Raw genomic sequence first — 16,900 nt, 5'->3', positions numbered from 1 at the left:
ATTATTTGGCATGCACTCTCCTTAAGCATGGCGGCGTCGGGTATATCATTCCAAATAGCATAAGCAAACACAGAGCGAGTTCCCTTTCGAAAGGGAACGTCTCAGGTTACGTATGTAACCGTGGTTCCCTGAGAACCAGGGAACTCTGTGTTTCCTTGCCATGCTTTCTAAATCAGACTTCTAAATGGACTCTTTTTACACTTCCATTGTTCTTAGAAGCAAAAGTTGTCATGGGTCAACTTCTATAGTTGTGAAAAGGAGATGAGAGCAGATATAATTTTTGTACTCCCATTTGCTCTAATAGCAAAAGAAAACAGTAGTTTGATAGTGTTTCATGACTTTCCAAAGTGAGTTGTATTAGTTTTTTTTTTTTTTTTTTTTTTTAATTGCTTTGGTGCGATTTTCACAAGCAATTGGTACATTTTCAAAACTCATAGTACTAATATCACAACAGATCATCAAAAGTGCACTTTTTTCAAACATTTCAGCATGTTTTCAATTGTGTTACAATACACAAAATCACAAAGTATTCTTTTCACAACACACAATAAGAGTTTCATCTATATAAATGTTCCATTCATAGTAACTGCCTTTCGTAATGCTATTACTATCAAACTTTTGATTTGCATCTCTTTTCGTTCAGTTTAATACATTTGTCTGTTATTTAATCCAAATGATCTTAATGGTTAATCAATGAATCATTTGGTGATTTCTATAGATACAGATTGTATAGATATAGTTTTGTTTGCAATTTCCGATACAGATAATCATAAGTACTTCATTTTTATTTTACATTATAAGTGATTTCTCTTAGATTCTAACCACTATGTTCAAAGTGTGTGTGTGTGTAATACCAGTAAATTCTGACCTTGTAGGGACTTTTTTTTTTTTGGTCCCCATGAGGAAAAAGGCTTATAAATCATACAGAATGATGTTTTTTTGAAAATCTAAAATATCAGAAAGTTTTCTGTGATGGGTAGGTTACGGGTAGGGGATAAAATATACAGTTTGTACAGTAAAAACAAAAACAAAAAAAAAACATTACGTCTATGGAATGTCCTCATAAAACATGGAAACAGTCAATGACTTTATAACATCAGATATATCAGATATACATCAGATATACATCAGAAGAAGAGAGACAGCATCAAATGCAGCATTTTACATTACAGTATGTATGCTGTGATACTGTAAATAGATTACTGTAACTCACCCTTATAAGGGTCAACTACAGTATAGATTCAGTCATATGGTACAGTGAGAACATTTACTGTATTGGCAGCAAACTCTCTCCTCGGACCAAACCTCATGGCCATTTCATAACTTCATCACACCTTTTGATAACACACTGAATAGATACTATTACAAACATTATGGATTTTATGCCAATTATGTAATTTAGATAATGTAAGTTTTCTAATGTGGCATCTGTATCCTGTGTAACTGTAAATATTTCAGCAAGGGTGATTTGAAACATGTATCTTGTATTGTTTGCTATTGAATGAGCTGATTGTTAAATGTACTAAACTGAAAGAAGAACATACTGTTGTGTTTCTGTGATTAAACCAAATGTTCTCATTACATATCACAATGATCTTGTGTTTTGAAACAGTGATTATGTAGATTGAAAATATGTACAACTAGAATGAAAGCATGAGATCAGGTTTTGAAAGAATGACTAGCTGTGTTACAAGTGTGATCAGTTTGGAGTTTTGTACTAAGAGATTTGAAAATGTACACCTTGTGAAAATGGTACCAAAGCAATATAAAAAAACACTGTAGAAAAACACCCTCACAGCAGCGTTAATTCGTGTTTTGTAATTTACTGCCAAGGTAAATATAACACCAAGTACAGCATTATAGATCTATATTCATTTTTTTAAAAATGAAAATATGAAAAACTTTACTAGATTTGTAATGTTGATAACTGTGGAAACACGTAATCACAGTCTGTTAAAAGGATCCATGGACTTTCTCTCTCTCTCTCTCTCTCTCTCTCTCTCCCCTCATGTGGATGTAGATAAAGTGAACGGCACAGAAGCCAAATCTTTTTTTTTTTTTTTTTTTTTCCAATTAAAGTACATGGCAATCATCAATCAGTCAAAGTGTCTTCTTTGTCACAACCATATATAGGTGGCACTGGGCATTTAATATTAGCAAGTACAGTTCATATTCATAAAAACAGAAATCTCCAAAACTGGAATAACTATGGTATAATAAAGTAAGTGTTCCTCTAAGCACCAGCTCAGTCACTCTCAGCACTACACTTCCCAGAATCCTTCCTGCTCACCACCTGTACTCCTCAATCACCTGCACCTGCAAACCATTACCCTCATCATCACTCACTATATCTTCAGTCACCATACTCACTTCATTGTCTGGTCTTGTCATTGATAAGCTCTTCAGACTCCTTACATGAATACTCAGCTGCGATTTTTGAGATCCCGTCTTGTCATCGGTCTGCTGCCATCCGTTCTCCGTCTTCTGCCCTGACCATCTGTCTCCCTGCTCACCAGCCATCGACACCCGTCCTTCACCTGCACACAAGATACCAGGATTACCCACCAGCTAAGTCTCCATCTGACTGCCTGCCATATACAGACTCACATGTGCTGCATTCCTGTTCTGCTCACATCTCTACTAAATTAAACCTGTTGAAAAGTACTTGCCTATCTGTCCTCTTCTGTGTGTGACAGTGAGATTAAGTTTAATATAACATCTGTTTCACTTATAACATGAAAGTAAGGTTAATATAATTTAGTTTACACATTTTTCAGTTTTACTCAAATTAGGGTGATGCAAAAATGAGTACACCCCACAACAAAAACTACTACATCTAGTACTTTGTATGGCCTCCATGATTTTTATTGACCGCACCAAGTCTTCTAGGCATGGAATGAACAACTTGGTGACATTTTGTAACATCTATCTTTTTCCATTCTTCAAGAATGACCTCTTTTAGAGACTGGATGCTGGATGGAGAGTGATGCTCAACTTGTCTCTTCAAAATTCCCCACAGGTGTTTGATTGGGTTCAGACCAGGAGTCACTGAATCACTTTCATCCTGTTCTTCTTCAGAAATCCAGTGATGGTAGCATCTTCTCTTCCAGTATAGAGCAGTACATCTGTGAATTCATGATGCCATCAATGAAATGCAGCTCCCCGACACCAGCAGCACTCATGCAGCCCCACATAAGGACACTGCCACCACCATGTTTCACTGTAGGCACCATGCATTTTTCTTTGTATTCCTCACCTTTGCGACACCATACAGTTTTGAAGCCATCAGTTCCAAAAACATTCATCTTGGTCTCATCACTCCAGAGTATAGAGTCCCGGTAGTCTTCATCTTTGTCAGCATGGGCCCTGGCAAACTCTAGGTGGGCTTTTTTTTGTGTCTGGGCTTTAGGAAAGTCTTCTTTCGTGGACGGCACCCATGCATGCCATTCCTCTGCAGTGTACGCCGTATTGTGTCACAGGAAATAGTAACCCCAGTTTGGCTTTCTACTTCTTCAGATAACCACAGTGAACTTGCATGCCGATTTTCTTCAACCCTTCTCATCAGAAGATGCTCCTGTCGAGGTGTTAACTTCCGAAAAACCAGTCAGTATCTGGTGTGATCACCATTTGCCTCACACAGTGCAACACATCTCCTTCGCATAGAGTTGATCAGGTTGTTGATTGTGGCCTGTGGAATGTTGGTCCACTTCTCTTCAATGGCTGTGCTAAGTTGCTGGATATTGGCAGGAACTGGAACATGCTGTCATATACGGCGATCCAGAGCATCCCAAACATGCTCAATGGGTGACATGTCCGGTGAGTATGCTGGCCATGCAAGAACTGGGATGTTTTTAGCTTACAGTAATTTTGTATAGATCCTTGCAACATGGGGCCGTGCATTATCATGCTGCAACATGAGGTGATGTTCGTGGATGAATGGCACAACAATGGGCCTCAGGATCTTGTCACGGTATCTCTGTGCATTCAAAATGCCATCAATAAAATGCTCCTGTGTTTGTTGTCCATAACATATGCCTGCCCATAACATAACCCCACCGCCACCATGGGCCACTCGATCCACAACGTTGACATCAGCAAACCGCTCACCCACACGATGTCATACACGTTGTCTGCCATCTGCCCTGTACTGTGAAAACCGAGATTCATCCGTGAAGAGAACACCTATCCAAAGTGCCAGACAGCATCGAGAGTGGGCAAATCTCACATAATTCGGTTACGACGATAAACTGCAGTCAGGTCGAAACCCCGATGAGGACGATGAGCATGCAGATGAGCTTCCTTGAGACGGTTTCTGACAGTTTGTGCAGAAATTCTTTGGTTATGCAAACCGACTGTTGCAGCAGTTGTCCGGGTGGCTGGTCTTGGACGATCTTGGAGGTGAAGATGCTGGATGTGGAGGTCCTGGGCTAGTGTGGTTGCACTTGGTCTGCAGTTGTGAGGCCGGTTGGATGTACTGCCAAATTCTCTGAAACGCCTTTGGAGACGGCTTATGGTAGAGAAATGAACATTCAATTCACGGGCAACAGCTCTGGTGGACATTCCTGCAGTCAGCATGCCAATTGCACACTCCCTCAAAACTTGCGACATCTGTGGCATTGTGCTGTGTGATAAAACTGCACATTTTAGAGTGGCCTTTTATTGTGGCCAGCCTAAGGCACACCTGTGCAATAATCAGCATCTTGATATGCCACACCTATGAGGTGGATGGATTATCTCAGCAAAGGAGAAGTGCTCACAAACACAGATTTAGACAGATTTGTGAACAATATTTGAGAGAAATAGGCCTTTTGTGTACATAGAAAAAGTCTTAGATCTTTGAGTTCAGCTCATGAAAAATGGGGCAAAAACAAAAGTGTTGCATTTATAATTTTGGTCAGTGTAATAAATGTTGACTGCTTTTGTAAACCGAATTGATAATTAATGTTATGTTCGCATGTGGTTTGTATTGGGATTTTTCAAAAAGGTATACAATAATTAACTGTAGTGTTTTGTCATTTAACTGTATGTGCTGTGTCTTTACGGGTATGTTTGGGTTTTCTTTTGAGTCCATAAGTTATTTGGAGCTCTTTTATTATCAAACATATCTTTGTTTTTTGTACTGGTGGTGTAAATAAGAATGACACTCTTACTGCATGTTTATTCATATTTTATTTAATGTTTTGTTAGTGCATCATTGTGTCATGACTTTACTCTGAGGGGCCCATCATTACTAACTCATTATTAACTACCCATACACTAACATCAACTCATGCCTTGTTAATGCATTATTTTGTCATGACTTTATTTGATATGGCCCATCATAATTATTAACTGACCATACACTAACTTCATCTCATGCCTTGTTAATGCATTAATTTGTAATGACTTTACTTGAGGGCCCAATCATAATTAATTCACTGTTAACTACTTACTGATTTCAGCACATGATTTATTTTAAAATTACTATCAAATACACATGTACTAACACAACTAGTATTCAGTATAGTGATGTTGTGTGGCTTTTCAAGAAGTCAGAGAGTGGAGGTACATTATCATTACAGCCTGCGTCTGGGTGGAGATTGAACTGAACTGGTCAGCAAACATTCTGACCATGATTCCAGTTTGGCCATTTCTTTGGGAACTGTTCCACAAAATTCTTTGTGGTTTTTTGAATTTTTATTTTTTATTTAGCTGCGCATAAGTTGCAGTAGGGTGAGTTTGAAGGGAAAGAGAACAACACAAAACAGATAAAGACCTTTTAAAGGGTTAGTTCACACAAAAATGAAAATTCTGTCATTAATTACTCACCCTCATGTGGTTCCACACACGTAAGACCTTCGTTCATCTTCGGAACACAAATTAAGATATTTTTGATAAAATCCGATGGCTCAGTAAGGCCTCCATAGCCAGCAAGATAATTAACACTTTCAGATGACCAGAAAGGTACTAAAGACATTTAAAACAGTTCATGTGACTACAGTGGTTCAACCTTAATGTTATGAAGCAACAAGAATACTTTTTGTGCACCAAAATAACAAAATAACGACTTTATTCAACAATATCTAGTGATGGGCGATTTCAAAACACTGCTTCATGAAGCTTCGAAGCTTTACAAATCTTTTGTTTCGAATCAGTGGTTCGAAGCTCGTCTTTTTATGAAGTTTTTTTCTCTTACCATAGTTTAACCATTGTTTTTTGGTTTTACTTGTAGTAAAACCATGGTTAATTTTCGTAAGAGCAGTTTTAAAAAAGATGAATGAATGCGCCTTAACTGCCTTAAAGAAATTTAATGTGTTAATTAATCTTAATCAGAAATGCATTGACAGCGCGACTGATTTAAATATTAATTATGAATTTTGACAAATGTTATGAATTGCTTACATTGTAATGATTGTCAATGAAAAATGATGCAGCATAATGAATAATATATTTAATTCAAATGAATAAATATGTTCATTCTGATCTCTTTCATCAGGTCTCACACACACTGCAGCGTTGCGGTTACTAGTTAAGTGATGAAATAATCATGTATGTTTACAAGCCATGGCTTTCTCAGATTGATTAATAGCAATCATCAGAATATCTCTTCTCCTGTCTCTGAAAATGTTCAGATTTTGAAATTATCCTGCAGAAGCTTATTTTAACAGGCATTTATTCAACTAAGTGTTAACAGCACATTGAAAATATACATAACCGGAAGAATCGATGCACTGCTTCGCCGAGCACTTCCGGTAATCAATTCCGCTGTGATAAATGGCTCTGCTCCAGTGTAATGTAGTTAAACATAGTAGGAAATGCATTATAGACTGTATGTAAAATAAACTTGTCAACGCGGTTAGGGTCATGTGACCTACGTTTATCAGTAGCTAAGTTCAAACTGAACAGACTTTCTTTTCATCTTATGCTATAAGAGAAAAAACTCTACATGCTGCTACTTTACATTCAAGGCTCCATGCAGCATAATCGTCAAGCCACAAAGATTAGCAAATCTTATTATCAGAGTTACTGACACCACAAACTGAAAGAAAACAAACTTACTGGAAGCTCAGTGTCTCCACCCACCTTTTTTTATATTTATACTGTGTTTAGCCAGCAAGAGCTCATCGATCGTTATCTTCATCATGACCATCATCATCTCTCTGCTCCTGCACCTGACCTTCACTGGTGAGACTGTTAAAACAAAATACTAATAACCCAAGTAAATTAGTGAGGAGGAAACATAATAACTAACAATATCTCTCTCAGCTCGTGTGAGTGTGGGTATAGTGAACGGCAGAGAAGCAAAACCTCACTCCAGACCTTACATGGTTTCTGTCCAAGCGAAGAAGCAACATATCTGCGGTGGATTCCTCATTTCTGATAGATTTGTCATGACTACTGCAGACTGCAGAAACAAGTAAGATCTGCAATCTTGATTTATTTAATTATATTATTGTTATTAATTTAAATTAGCTTAAAATTAATAAATGAAACCTACATTAATAATTATTGCTCATACAATACTTATATTATTAATCATTCAATCATAATACACCAGCTAATTATATAATGAATAAATAATTATTAATCAAATTGTTTAAAATTTTCTTTTATTTTAAATTATACTCAAAACTCTGTAAAATTACAAACAACATATGTAAATGACCACTCGGCTGTTATTTTAAGTATTATGACATTAATGAAAAATTACAGTAATTCTCATATTTTTTACAGAACGTTTAAACATTTTTTGTACAGTATTTTTTCTGTTTTCCTAAATGACAAACAAATGTATGTAAAATTACAAAAATAATCAGTAATTAAACCGTAACAAAACAGTTAAATGATAAAACAGTCAAATGAATGGCAGCCAAAAAACCCAGTAGAATTAAAGTAAAATATCCTAATAAATAAATTAGGTTTGAATTAATTAAATAAATTAAGTAATTAATAAATAAACCGAAAAACACTGTTATTTTACAGGTATTTCTTTTATACAAAGGTTCTTTTTGAGAATTAAGAGGTTTAGATGTTGACGTCTTACTGAAAAAAAAAAAGTTTTTGAAGTCACCGTTATGTAGGTAAGCGTTTGCTTTAATTGTGCTCTTGACCCCTGACTTTTTCATGTTAGTTTTTCTCTTGTTGCTTTAACTGTGTGTTTTTAATGCATGTTTGTTATAGTGCAAAAAAAAAAAAAAAAAAAAAAAAAAACATTTTGGTTGTTTATTGATGATACAGTTATCATGAAGTGGTCTGATTCACTGATATCATATAGTGTAAAATTTCTGAGTAGATTAACTGTTAATTTCATTTGATTTTCTGTAACCTTGTGGAATCATTGTGATAACCTGGTATTCTGATTTAAGTTATTATGCAGAAAATGCCTTTTTTTTTTTTTTTAGCACAAAGACATCAATAATCAGCATATGAATCTCAACAATGGTGACAAACAAGCTTGTTTTGTGATGTTCTGAGTTGATCTGAATTTTTTATTTTTATTTTTTTATAGTCACCATTGTTGAGATTCATACACTGATTCTTTATGTCTGTATGAGTCTGCATGACCTTTGACAAAACATTTCCAGCATAATGATTTAATAAACTTGTTCATAGTATCACGACACTGCAATAGTATTGGCGAGTGAAATTACTGCAAATCTTAAATACTTTTGTCAGAGACCAGACTGATATCAGACCACTTTATGACAACTAGATCACTTAAAAAGTGACCAACATCATCTGATCAGAGTTACTCTTGCTTTTTTTTTTTTTTTTTTTTTTTTTGGTTATAACAAATGTGTAGCTGTAAATATACAGTTAAAACAGCCAGAGAAATATTAATGTTAAAAAGTCAAGTGTCAAGAGTCCAACTAAAGCAAGCACTGACCACCAGAATGGTGACTTCAAACTTTATTATTTTATTCAATAAAACATCAACATCTAAACCTCTGTTAATTCTCAATAAGAACTTTAATATGAAATAAAGTCTGGATTGTAATAAGTGAAGATGCTGAGATCTTGAGAGATCTGTTAGTGTTTCATGTTCTGTTGGGATTTAAAGGGTTTCTGTTGAGTTTTGTGGGTCACCATTGTGCTGAAGATTAGAGCCTGTGCTTCAGTCCAGGATGAGCCAGAAAACACTGGTGTTATACTGCATGTTGTGTTATTTCAGAGCCAGTAACTGTGTAGCTGCTGATGCAGTGACATATAGTTACATTAATTCACTCATGTATGCTCTTTCTGGTTAAATACAAAAGACTCACATTTTGTAGTCACTGTGTTTTGCTAGTAATAATTCAGAATCTATCTGTAAAACAAAAGTGTTGTGCACTTTATTTAATTTAGAATGTTTTCCATTTCTTTTACAGGCTTTGTTTAGCAGCCGTTGCTAAAAGTCATTTGACCTTTTTTTTTTTTTTTTTTTTCAATTATGTTTTGGGACCAAAAATTATTCAGAGTTATCTGACATAATTAAGATTATTAATTTTTTTTTTCTGACAGTTTAACTCTGAGATCTTATATTTTATTACCTTTTTTTTTTTTAAACCATAGTGAATAAACTGTAATAATGTGTGAAATGTTCAAGGTGTCTGAATAAATTTTGGTTTGACTGTATATGTAGGCTATATACAAGGGGTGTAGTGGTTCAAATTACTCACGGTTCAGTTTTTATCACTGTTTTAGGCTCACGGTTCACTGTAAACCCTAATGCTCAAAATGCTTAATTGGTTTGAGTAGAACAAACTTAAATTGAACAAATAAGTTCAGTCAAATTAACTGTTATGAGTATTTGGAACTTTCTTTTTCTTTTGAGTTCACAGCACTGACATATTTCAAGTAAACTGAACTGTTTCATTGTTTTGAGTTTTTTTCTGAATTTTCTTTGGGTTTACGGTGAAGTAACTCATCTGATTTCTAACAACTCAAAATAAAAAAATTAATTAAGTCTTTTATGTTAATTGTTATCGAAATATATGAGTTAGCCAACTCAGTACATAAAATAAGGAGCAATTAGCATGCATGAGTAGTACAAACTCAAAACTTGATAGTCCTGCTTACTTAAAATTGGGAACATCATAACTCAAAAAAATTTGAAGAAATCACTTACATTTACAGTTAGCCCAAATTATTTGGGTTTACAGTGTTTCGGTGCGGCATGTTCAGGGGACTATAAAAATAAAGAAAATAAGAACAAATAATCAAATTACAAGCAACATCATGAATAAATACAAGAGCAAACATTCAAATAAAATAAGCAGTGCTCTTCAACTTCAGGTATCTAACAGTAGTTTTCAGGTACAGAAAATGAATAAAATAATCAAATATAAAACAACACTGCATACAGTATAAATTCAATAAAGATTAATCATTATTGAAGTTACAGCTATTCAGTCAAGAGCAGTGGGTGATTTCTGTGTCATTTGTTGTTTGATTAACTTTAAAAACACAGACAGCAGGAATATTAGACTTATTTCCCCTAAGACATAATGCACAATCCAGTACATATCCTATTGTTACACATGCGTTATCTTTCTAAACTTTACGTTTACCTTCTATACTTTTACTTAAGACATAACCGACTATGTTTGCTAGGATGCTCGCCAAAACGGGCATGTTGACATAACTTTTTTTGTAAAAATTTGTCCGTTCAGCGCAAGACTTGAAAGAGAACTATTTGCGCGCTGTCTGAAATAAGTGTGCGCGCGCTTCGGATGAGCACAAATCTTCTCACAGCGCACGAGTTCTCTTTCGCGTCTTGCTATTGAATGTTTAAATTAGCAAGGCTTAAATGAGTTTAGTTAAACACAGTTAGCAACGTGTGTTGTTCAGGTCTGACCTGCGCTCGCGCGCTGTCAACACCCAGGTGATGACGCCGTAATTGACTGCTCATATTCGAGCATATGGCACTCGCAGTGAACCAAGTTTACAAAGAGTGACTGTTTTGTCCACGCTTTTTGATAATCGCTGTTGTAACGTATTGGGAAGCCAGAATGCGTATTCATCGACTGAAACATACATTATCCGAACTCTGTCTGTCTGTTTTACACGTCGCTATTTTCAACAAACCATATTATAGATGCGTCGTCAGATTTGAAATGAACTGCTGTGCCAAGTGCGTGCCGAACCGTGGGTGGATATAGGCCTATATATATATATATATATATATATATATATATATATATATATATATTTTTTTTTAGGCCTATATATATAGTCAAACAGGGGTGGACTGGGGCAAAAATGTGGCCCTGAACTTTCCAGCACAAAGCGGCCCATCACACGGTCCGCAAAACACCTCACCATAAAACTCACCAATTTTTTTTTACACAACTTAATAACATAAAAATATAAATGCTATTTGTACAGAAATATAAATGCTATTATTATTATTTTTTTATTATTATTATTATTATTGAAATGCTTATCATTAAAATTAATGAATGACTGGCATACTTCTTTACGTTATAATTTGTCTTTCCTGGTGCACATGGCAAATAGTGAATAATTAAAAAAAAAAAAAAAAAAAAAAAAAAAATTCAAATCTCTTTTCCATACAGGGAAGTTTAATATCACTAAAGTTCAATACCTACCATTAAATCAGTCCGTATATAACAATGCTCTGGTATGATCTAAGTCTTAAGTGTGTAAAATAATGCATGTGAACTAATTAGCAAATTATATTTTTATTTTATATACTTTCTTAACACGGTATATGCTACTTGAATATGAAATAGGCTATTACCATGTTTTATGTAAATTTGAGAATGATATTTTGAGTTTTATGTATAATTTTCAAATGATTGTCAAATTAGAAATCCTGACAACAGATAGGATACTCAAACATTCACTCTGATATGCTGAAAACTAGGCTACGTTAATGTTTCTTTGTGCATTGTGTGACGAATAACGTAAATGCCATTAACCCCTTAACTGTCACGGTCCCGCTGGCCGGACGCCTCCCAACCAGCACACCCATGTAGGCCCCACATTGGTTAGCCCAGATGAAATGAACACTACTCAGTGTGAACACTACAGGCTGTTAAAAGTAACATTGAATCAATGTTGGAGTTAATGAGATAATTTGGTGATAACGAGCAGAATCACAGAAGGACAGAGGAACAGCAAGAACTACGACTTCAGCCACAGCCTTAGATGAAATCAACTGAAGATAAAAGACATTAAATATCTCAAGATCTGATTAAACAACTCCACAATCAGCATTACCAGCTTCACTTATTACTAACCAGACTGACTTTATTTCTAACATACATCTACAAAAGTTGTTATTGAGAATGAACAGAGGTTTAGATGTTGATGATTTGTTGAAAATAAGTTTTGTTTGATGTCACCATTATCGAGGTCAGAGTTTGCTTTAGTTAAGCAGTTTTACTCTTGACTTTTTTTTAGTGTTAGTTTTTATCTGGCTGTTGTAGCTGTTATGACAAGAGAAAATGTTATCAGCTATTGTCAGCTGCTTTATAATCCTCATGTAGTGGTTTAATTCACTGATTTAATGAATGAGCTTTATATGAACAAATTGTTAATAAGTTTGTGTTGGACTTCTAGAAACACAACAATAAAACAGTTTTAATCAGAAAAGCTGAACAAGTTTTAAAACACATTGTACACTAAACACTTTAAAACTCCAGCAAAACTTCCTCACACACAGACATCTAGAATCAACGTATGAATCTCAACAATGGTAACATGCTTCATGCCACAATGCATTCTGGGTGCATCATGCAAAAAAAGAGTGCATTGCGGCATTAAACATGTCCCCATTGTTGAGATTCATACGCTGATTCTAGATGTATGTTTGTGAGTAAATCTCACCGTAATTTAAAGTGCTTAGTGTACAATCTTTTTTAAACCTCATTTAGATTTTTTGATTAACCCCTTAACTGTCGTGATCCCGTTGGCAGGACACCATCCAGCTAGCACACCCATGTAGGCCCTACATGGTTTAGCCCAGATAAAATGAACGCTGTTCAGAGTGCACACTACAGGCTGTTAAATGAAATAATTAAGTAATTAATTGGTGATTGAGCATTATTGAAAATAGCTGCTGTTAACAAGCAGAATCAACAAAGGAAAGAGAAACAACAAGAACAGAACAAATTGAAACACTAGAACTACAACTACCTTCAGCCACAGCCTTAGATAAAAGAAGACATTAAATCTCCCAAGATCTCAGCAGAGGATTAAACAACTCCATATACAGAAGCTCTTATTGAAAATTAAGAGATAGAGTTTTTTGTAGTTGATTTTTTTTTTATTGAAATTAGTTTTTTTTTATTTTTTTTTTTATACCACCATCATGGTGATCAGTGTTAACTTTAGTTGAGTAGTTTGACTTGTGTTTGTAATGTTAGTGTTTCTCTGGTTGTTGTGGCTGAGTTTGTTATAGCACAAGAAAACACAATCTGATGTCGTGGCTGTTTCATGATATGAATATAATCATTGTGGCTTAATTCACTTAATTTAATGTCTTTTATCTTCAGTTGATTTAATCTAAGGCTGTGGCTGAAGTCATAGATCTTGTTGTTTCTCTGTTCTTTTGTGATTCTGCTTGTTATCACCTAATAATCTCATTAACTCCAACACCGATTCAGTTACATTTAACAGCCTGTAGTGCTCACACTGAGTAGTGTTCTGGGCGAAACCATGTGGGGCCTACATAGGTGTGCTGGTTGGCATCCGGCCAGCAGGACCGTGACAGCTAAGGGGTTAAAGCTGTGCTGGATCTTTACATGAATCACAATAAAAAAGTTAGTAAGATATTGCTCATATTAAACTCAATCATAAGATCAGTGAATTAAGCCACTACACAATGTTTAGCATGAGGCAGCCACAGCATCAGATTGTGCTTTATCTTGCTTTTCTTGCTATAACAAACTCAATTACAAAGACAAGTCAAACTACCCAACTAAAGTAAACTCTGATCACCATGATGGTGACATAAAAAAACAACAAATTTCAATAAAAAAAATCAACAACAAAAAAACTATTTTTCTTAATTCTCACTAAGAGCTTCTGTATATGGAGTTGTTTAGTCCTCTTCTGCTGAGATCTTGAGAGATTTAGTGTCTTCTTTTATCTAAGGCTGTGGCTGAAGTCAGTTGTAGCTCTAGTGATTCAATTTTTTCTGTTCTTGTTGTTTTTCTTTTCTTTGTTGATTCTGCTTCTTAGCAGCTATCTTCAATAATGCTCAGTCATAATTAATTACTTAATTATCTCATTAACGCCAACACTGATTCAGTGTTACATTTAACAGCCAAGAGTCAAACTACCCAACTAAAGGAAACACTGACCACCAAAATGGTGACCAAACATTTTCAACAAAACATCAACATCCAAACCTCTGTTAATTCTCAAAAAGAACTTCTGCTGAGATCTTGAGAGATTTATTGTCTTCTTTTATTTTCAGTTGATTTCAGGCTGTGTGGGTTTAAGTCAGTTGTAGTTGTGTTTCATTTTCTGAGAGTTCAAGCATGATGTTAAAACCAACATCACATTGTAACAGTGTGCAGTGTGCCATTACCACTGATTTTTTGTTGAAATTTCAACATTGTTTCAACATCAATCGAGGGTGCAAAAGTGATATTGATTCAATGCAGTTAACTTGACACATTAACATTGATTTAACCCCTTAACCCCTTAACTGTCACAATCTCGTTGGCGGGACGTCTCCCAGCCAGCACACCCATGTAGGCCCCACATGGTTTAGCCCAGATGAAATGAACACTGTTCAGAATGCACACTGCAGGCTGTTAAATGTAACACTGAATCAGTGTTGGAGTTAATGAAATAATTAAGTAATTAATTAAGTGATGACTGAGCGTTATTGAAGATAGCTGCTGTTAAGAAGCAGAATCAACGAAGGAAAGAGAAACAACAGAAAAAATCGAAACACTAGAACTACAACTGACTTCAGCCACAGCCTTAGATAAAAGAAGACATTAAATCTCTCAAGATCTCAGCAGAGGATTAAACAACTCCATATACAGAAGCTCTTATTGAATTAAGAGAGAGCGTTTTGTTTGTTGTTGATTTTTTTATAGACATTAGTTTTTTTTATGCTACAATCATGGTGATCAGCGTTTACTTTAGTTGATTCGTTTTTTGTTTTTTTTTTTAAAATTACAAATCACAGAAGCGGAGACATCTGACATTTGATCCCCGCCTCCAGTCTCAAAAGTCAACTTGATGAGCGAACAGGGGTTGAGCAGTTGAGAGGGCATAGAGGTCCTGTCCCAAATGGCACCCTGAACCCTCACGGTCTTCCTCTGAGTCCACACTTTTGCAATGTAATGCCGCTTTGACTGCCGGGTAAAGTCCTCTGCGTAGCTCGCAGTCTTGCGGGCTCACCAGAAGTGCGCATAGAGGGCGCATAGCAGCCGCAAAGGGGGCGCTCACGAGCACCCTTCTTTAAACTTAAATGATGAATGGGACACCCTACGGACACGCGCACGCAGCGGCCATTGTAAGTCCACAAGACCGAAAGTGCTCATGAAGTGTGCCATTTGGGATAGGGCCAGGGAGGGTCGAGCGAGCGCTACTCGGCGCCGTTCTCACGAGAGCGCATCTTTTGCACGCGGATACTGTTCTGTGCGCTCGCGGTGCAGAAATGGTTTTCCTCGCGTGGATGGTTTTCCACGCGCGGATACTGTTCTGTGCGTTCATATCATGTGCGCAAGTTTTGAGACTATATAAACGCCATAAATCCATTCTTCATTACTTTGCAACGGGCCGGCCAACACTGTCCAGCGGCCCACTGGGAAAACTCCCGGTACTCCCGATGGCCAGTCTGCCCCTGTAGTCAAATCAAAATTTATTCAGACACCTTGAACATTTCACACATTATTACAGTTTATTCACTATAGTTTAAAAAAAAAAAGATAATAAAATATGACAAGAAAGAAACTGTTTAAACGAGTTAAACTGTGTCAGAAAAAAAATAATTTTGGTCCTAAATCTTTATCAGTTTTACTGGTAGTCACTGTATGAAGAATTTTTGGGTGTAATATGTCACAGTTTACTTTATTTTGCTATCTTCACTTACATAAATTAACTATAGTGTCCTGCACCCACTAGTAAAAAAATATTAAAAATTATATCTAGTGTCTGAATAATTATATATATATATATATAGAGAGAGAGAGAGAGAGAGAGAGGCCTATATATACCATATTCTTTGGCAACCAAACCACCACTTTTCCAGAAGTTATTGCTAAACATAACTTGTTTCTTTTAACAGTTGTCCAGTCCTGACAGTTGTGCTAGGTGCACATGACCTACAACAAAACACTTTGGACCGAATAAAAGTGGATTTCTACCATGAGCATCCGAACTATAACAAGAAAACCTTTCATAATGACATTATGCTTTTGAGGGTAACAAACTGCACTTATTTTAGTTGTTCTAAATATTTGTTTCAGGACACAGTGGTTCAAACACTGATCTAAATAAATTAGAACACAATGAGCAATCCAGTAATTTATATAGATCAGTGCGTACAAACCTGTCTGTTTTATATTACACTTCTCACCCCCATCTGGAAGACGATCAAATCTTTCTATTAATGATGATACTGTTTTTGGTTTACAGCTAGAAAAACATGTGGAACTAAACGACAATATCAAGTGGATATCCATACCAATGAAAGAAGATGATATCGAAGCAGATACTGTTTGTAGTGTCGCAGGATGGGGAAGTTTAAAAACAAATGGGACAGGAAACAACCGTCTCATGGAGACAGATGTGACAGTCTTGAATAACAAGGAATGTGAATGTAAATGGGGGGGAAAAGACTATTCAACTTCAGAGATGATGTGTGTATATGGCATTGGAGGAAGCTGTAATGTATGTAAAAACCACAACAGAGTAACCAAATCTTTATGTGTCAGTGAAGTTAGTAGTT

General features: G+C 35.8%; 1 protein-coding gene across 12 annotated transcripts in view; it reads left to right on the top strand.

The window, feature by feature from the left end:
- Nucleotides 1-16,900, top strand: part of LOC127520889 (mast cell protease 1A-like) — a 163,124-nt gene that overhangs the window by 64,814 nt on the left and 81,410 nt on the right. For 3 of the 12 annotated variants that reach the window (XM_051909584.1, XM_051909583.1, XM_051909580.1), the window contains exon 4: nt 16,588-16,842. The exons of 7 other annotated variants lie outside the window; for them this stretch is intronic. In XM_051909584.1, coding sequence (XP_051765544.1) covers nt 16,588-16,842 — 255 coding nt within the window. Of the gene's footprint in view, nt 1-7,089; nt 7,165-7,245; nt 7,397-16,237; nt 16,374-16,587; nt 16,843-16,900 lie in introns of all 12 variants that reach the window. 2 more of the 12 variants (XM_051909600.1, XM_051909585.1) reach the window with 2 other exon arrangements.

This window comes from Ctenopharyngodon idella, chromosome 10 (assembly GCF_019924925.1).
Source record: "Ctenopharyngodon idella isolate HZGC_01 chromosome 10, HZGC01, whole genome shotgun sequence".
Classification (NCBI taxonomy): domain Eukaryota; kingdom Metazoa; phylum Chordata; class Actinopteri; order Cypriniformes; family Xenocyprididae; genus Ctenopharyngodon; species Ctenopharyngodon idella.
This window is presented reverse-complemented; position numbering and strand designations above follow the sequence as displayed.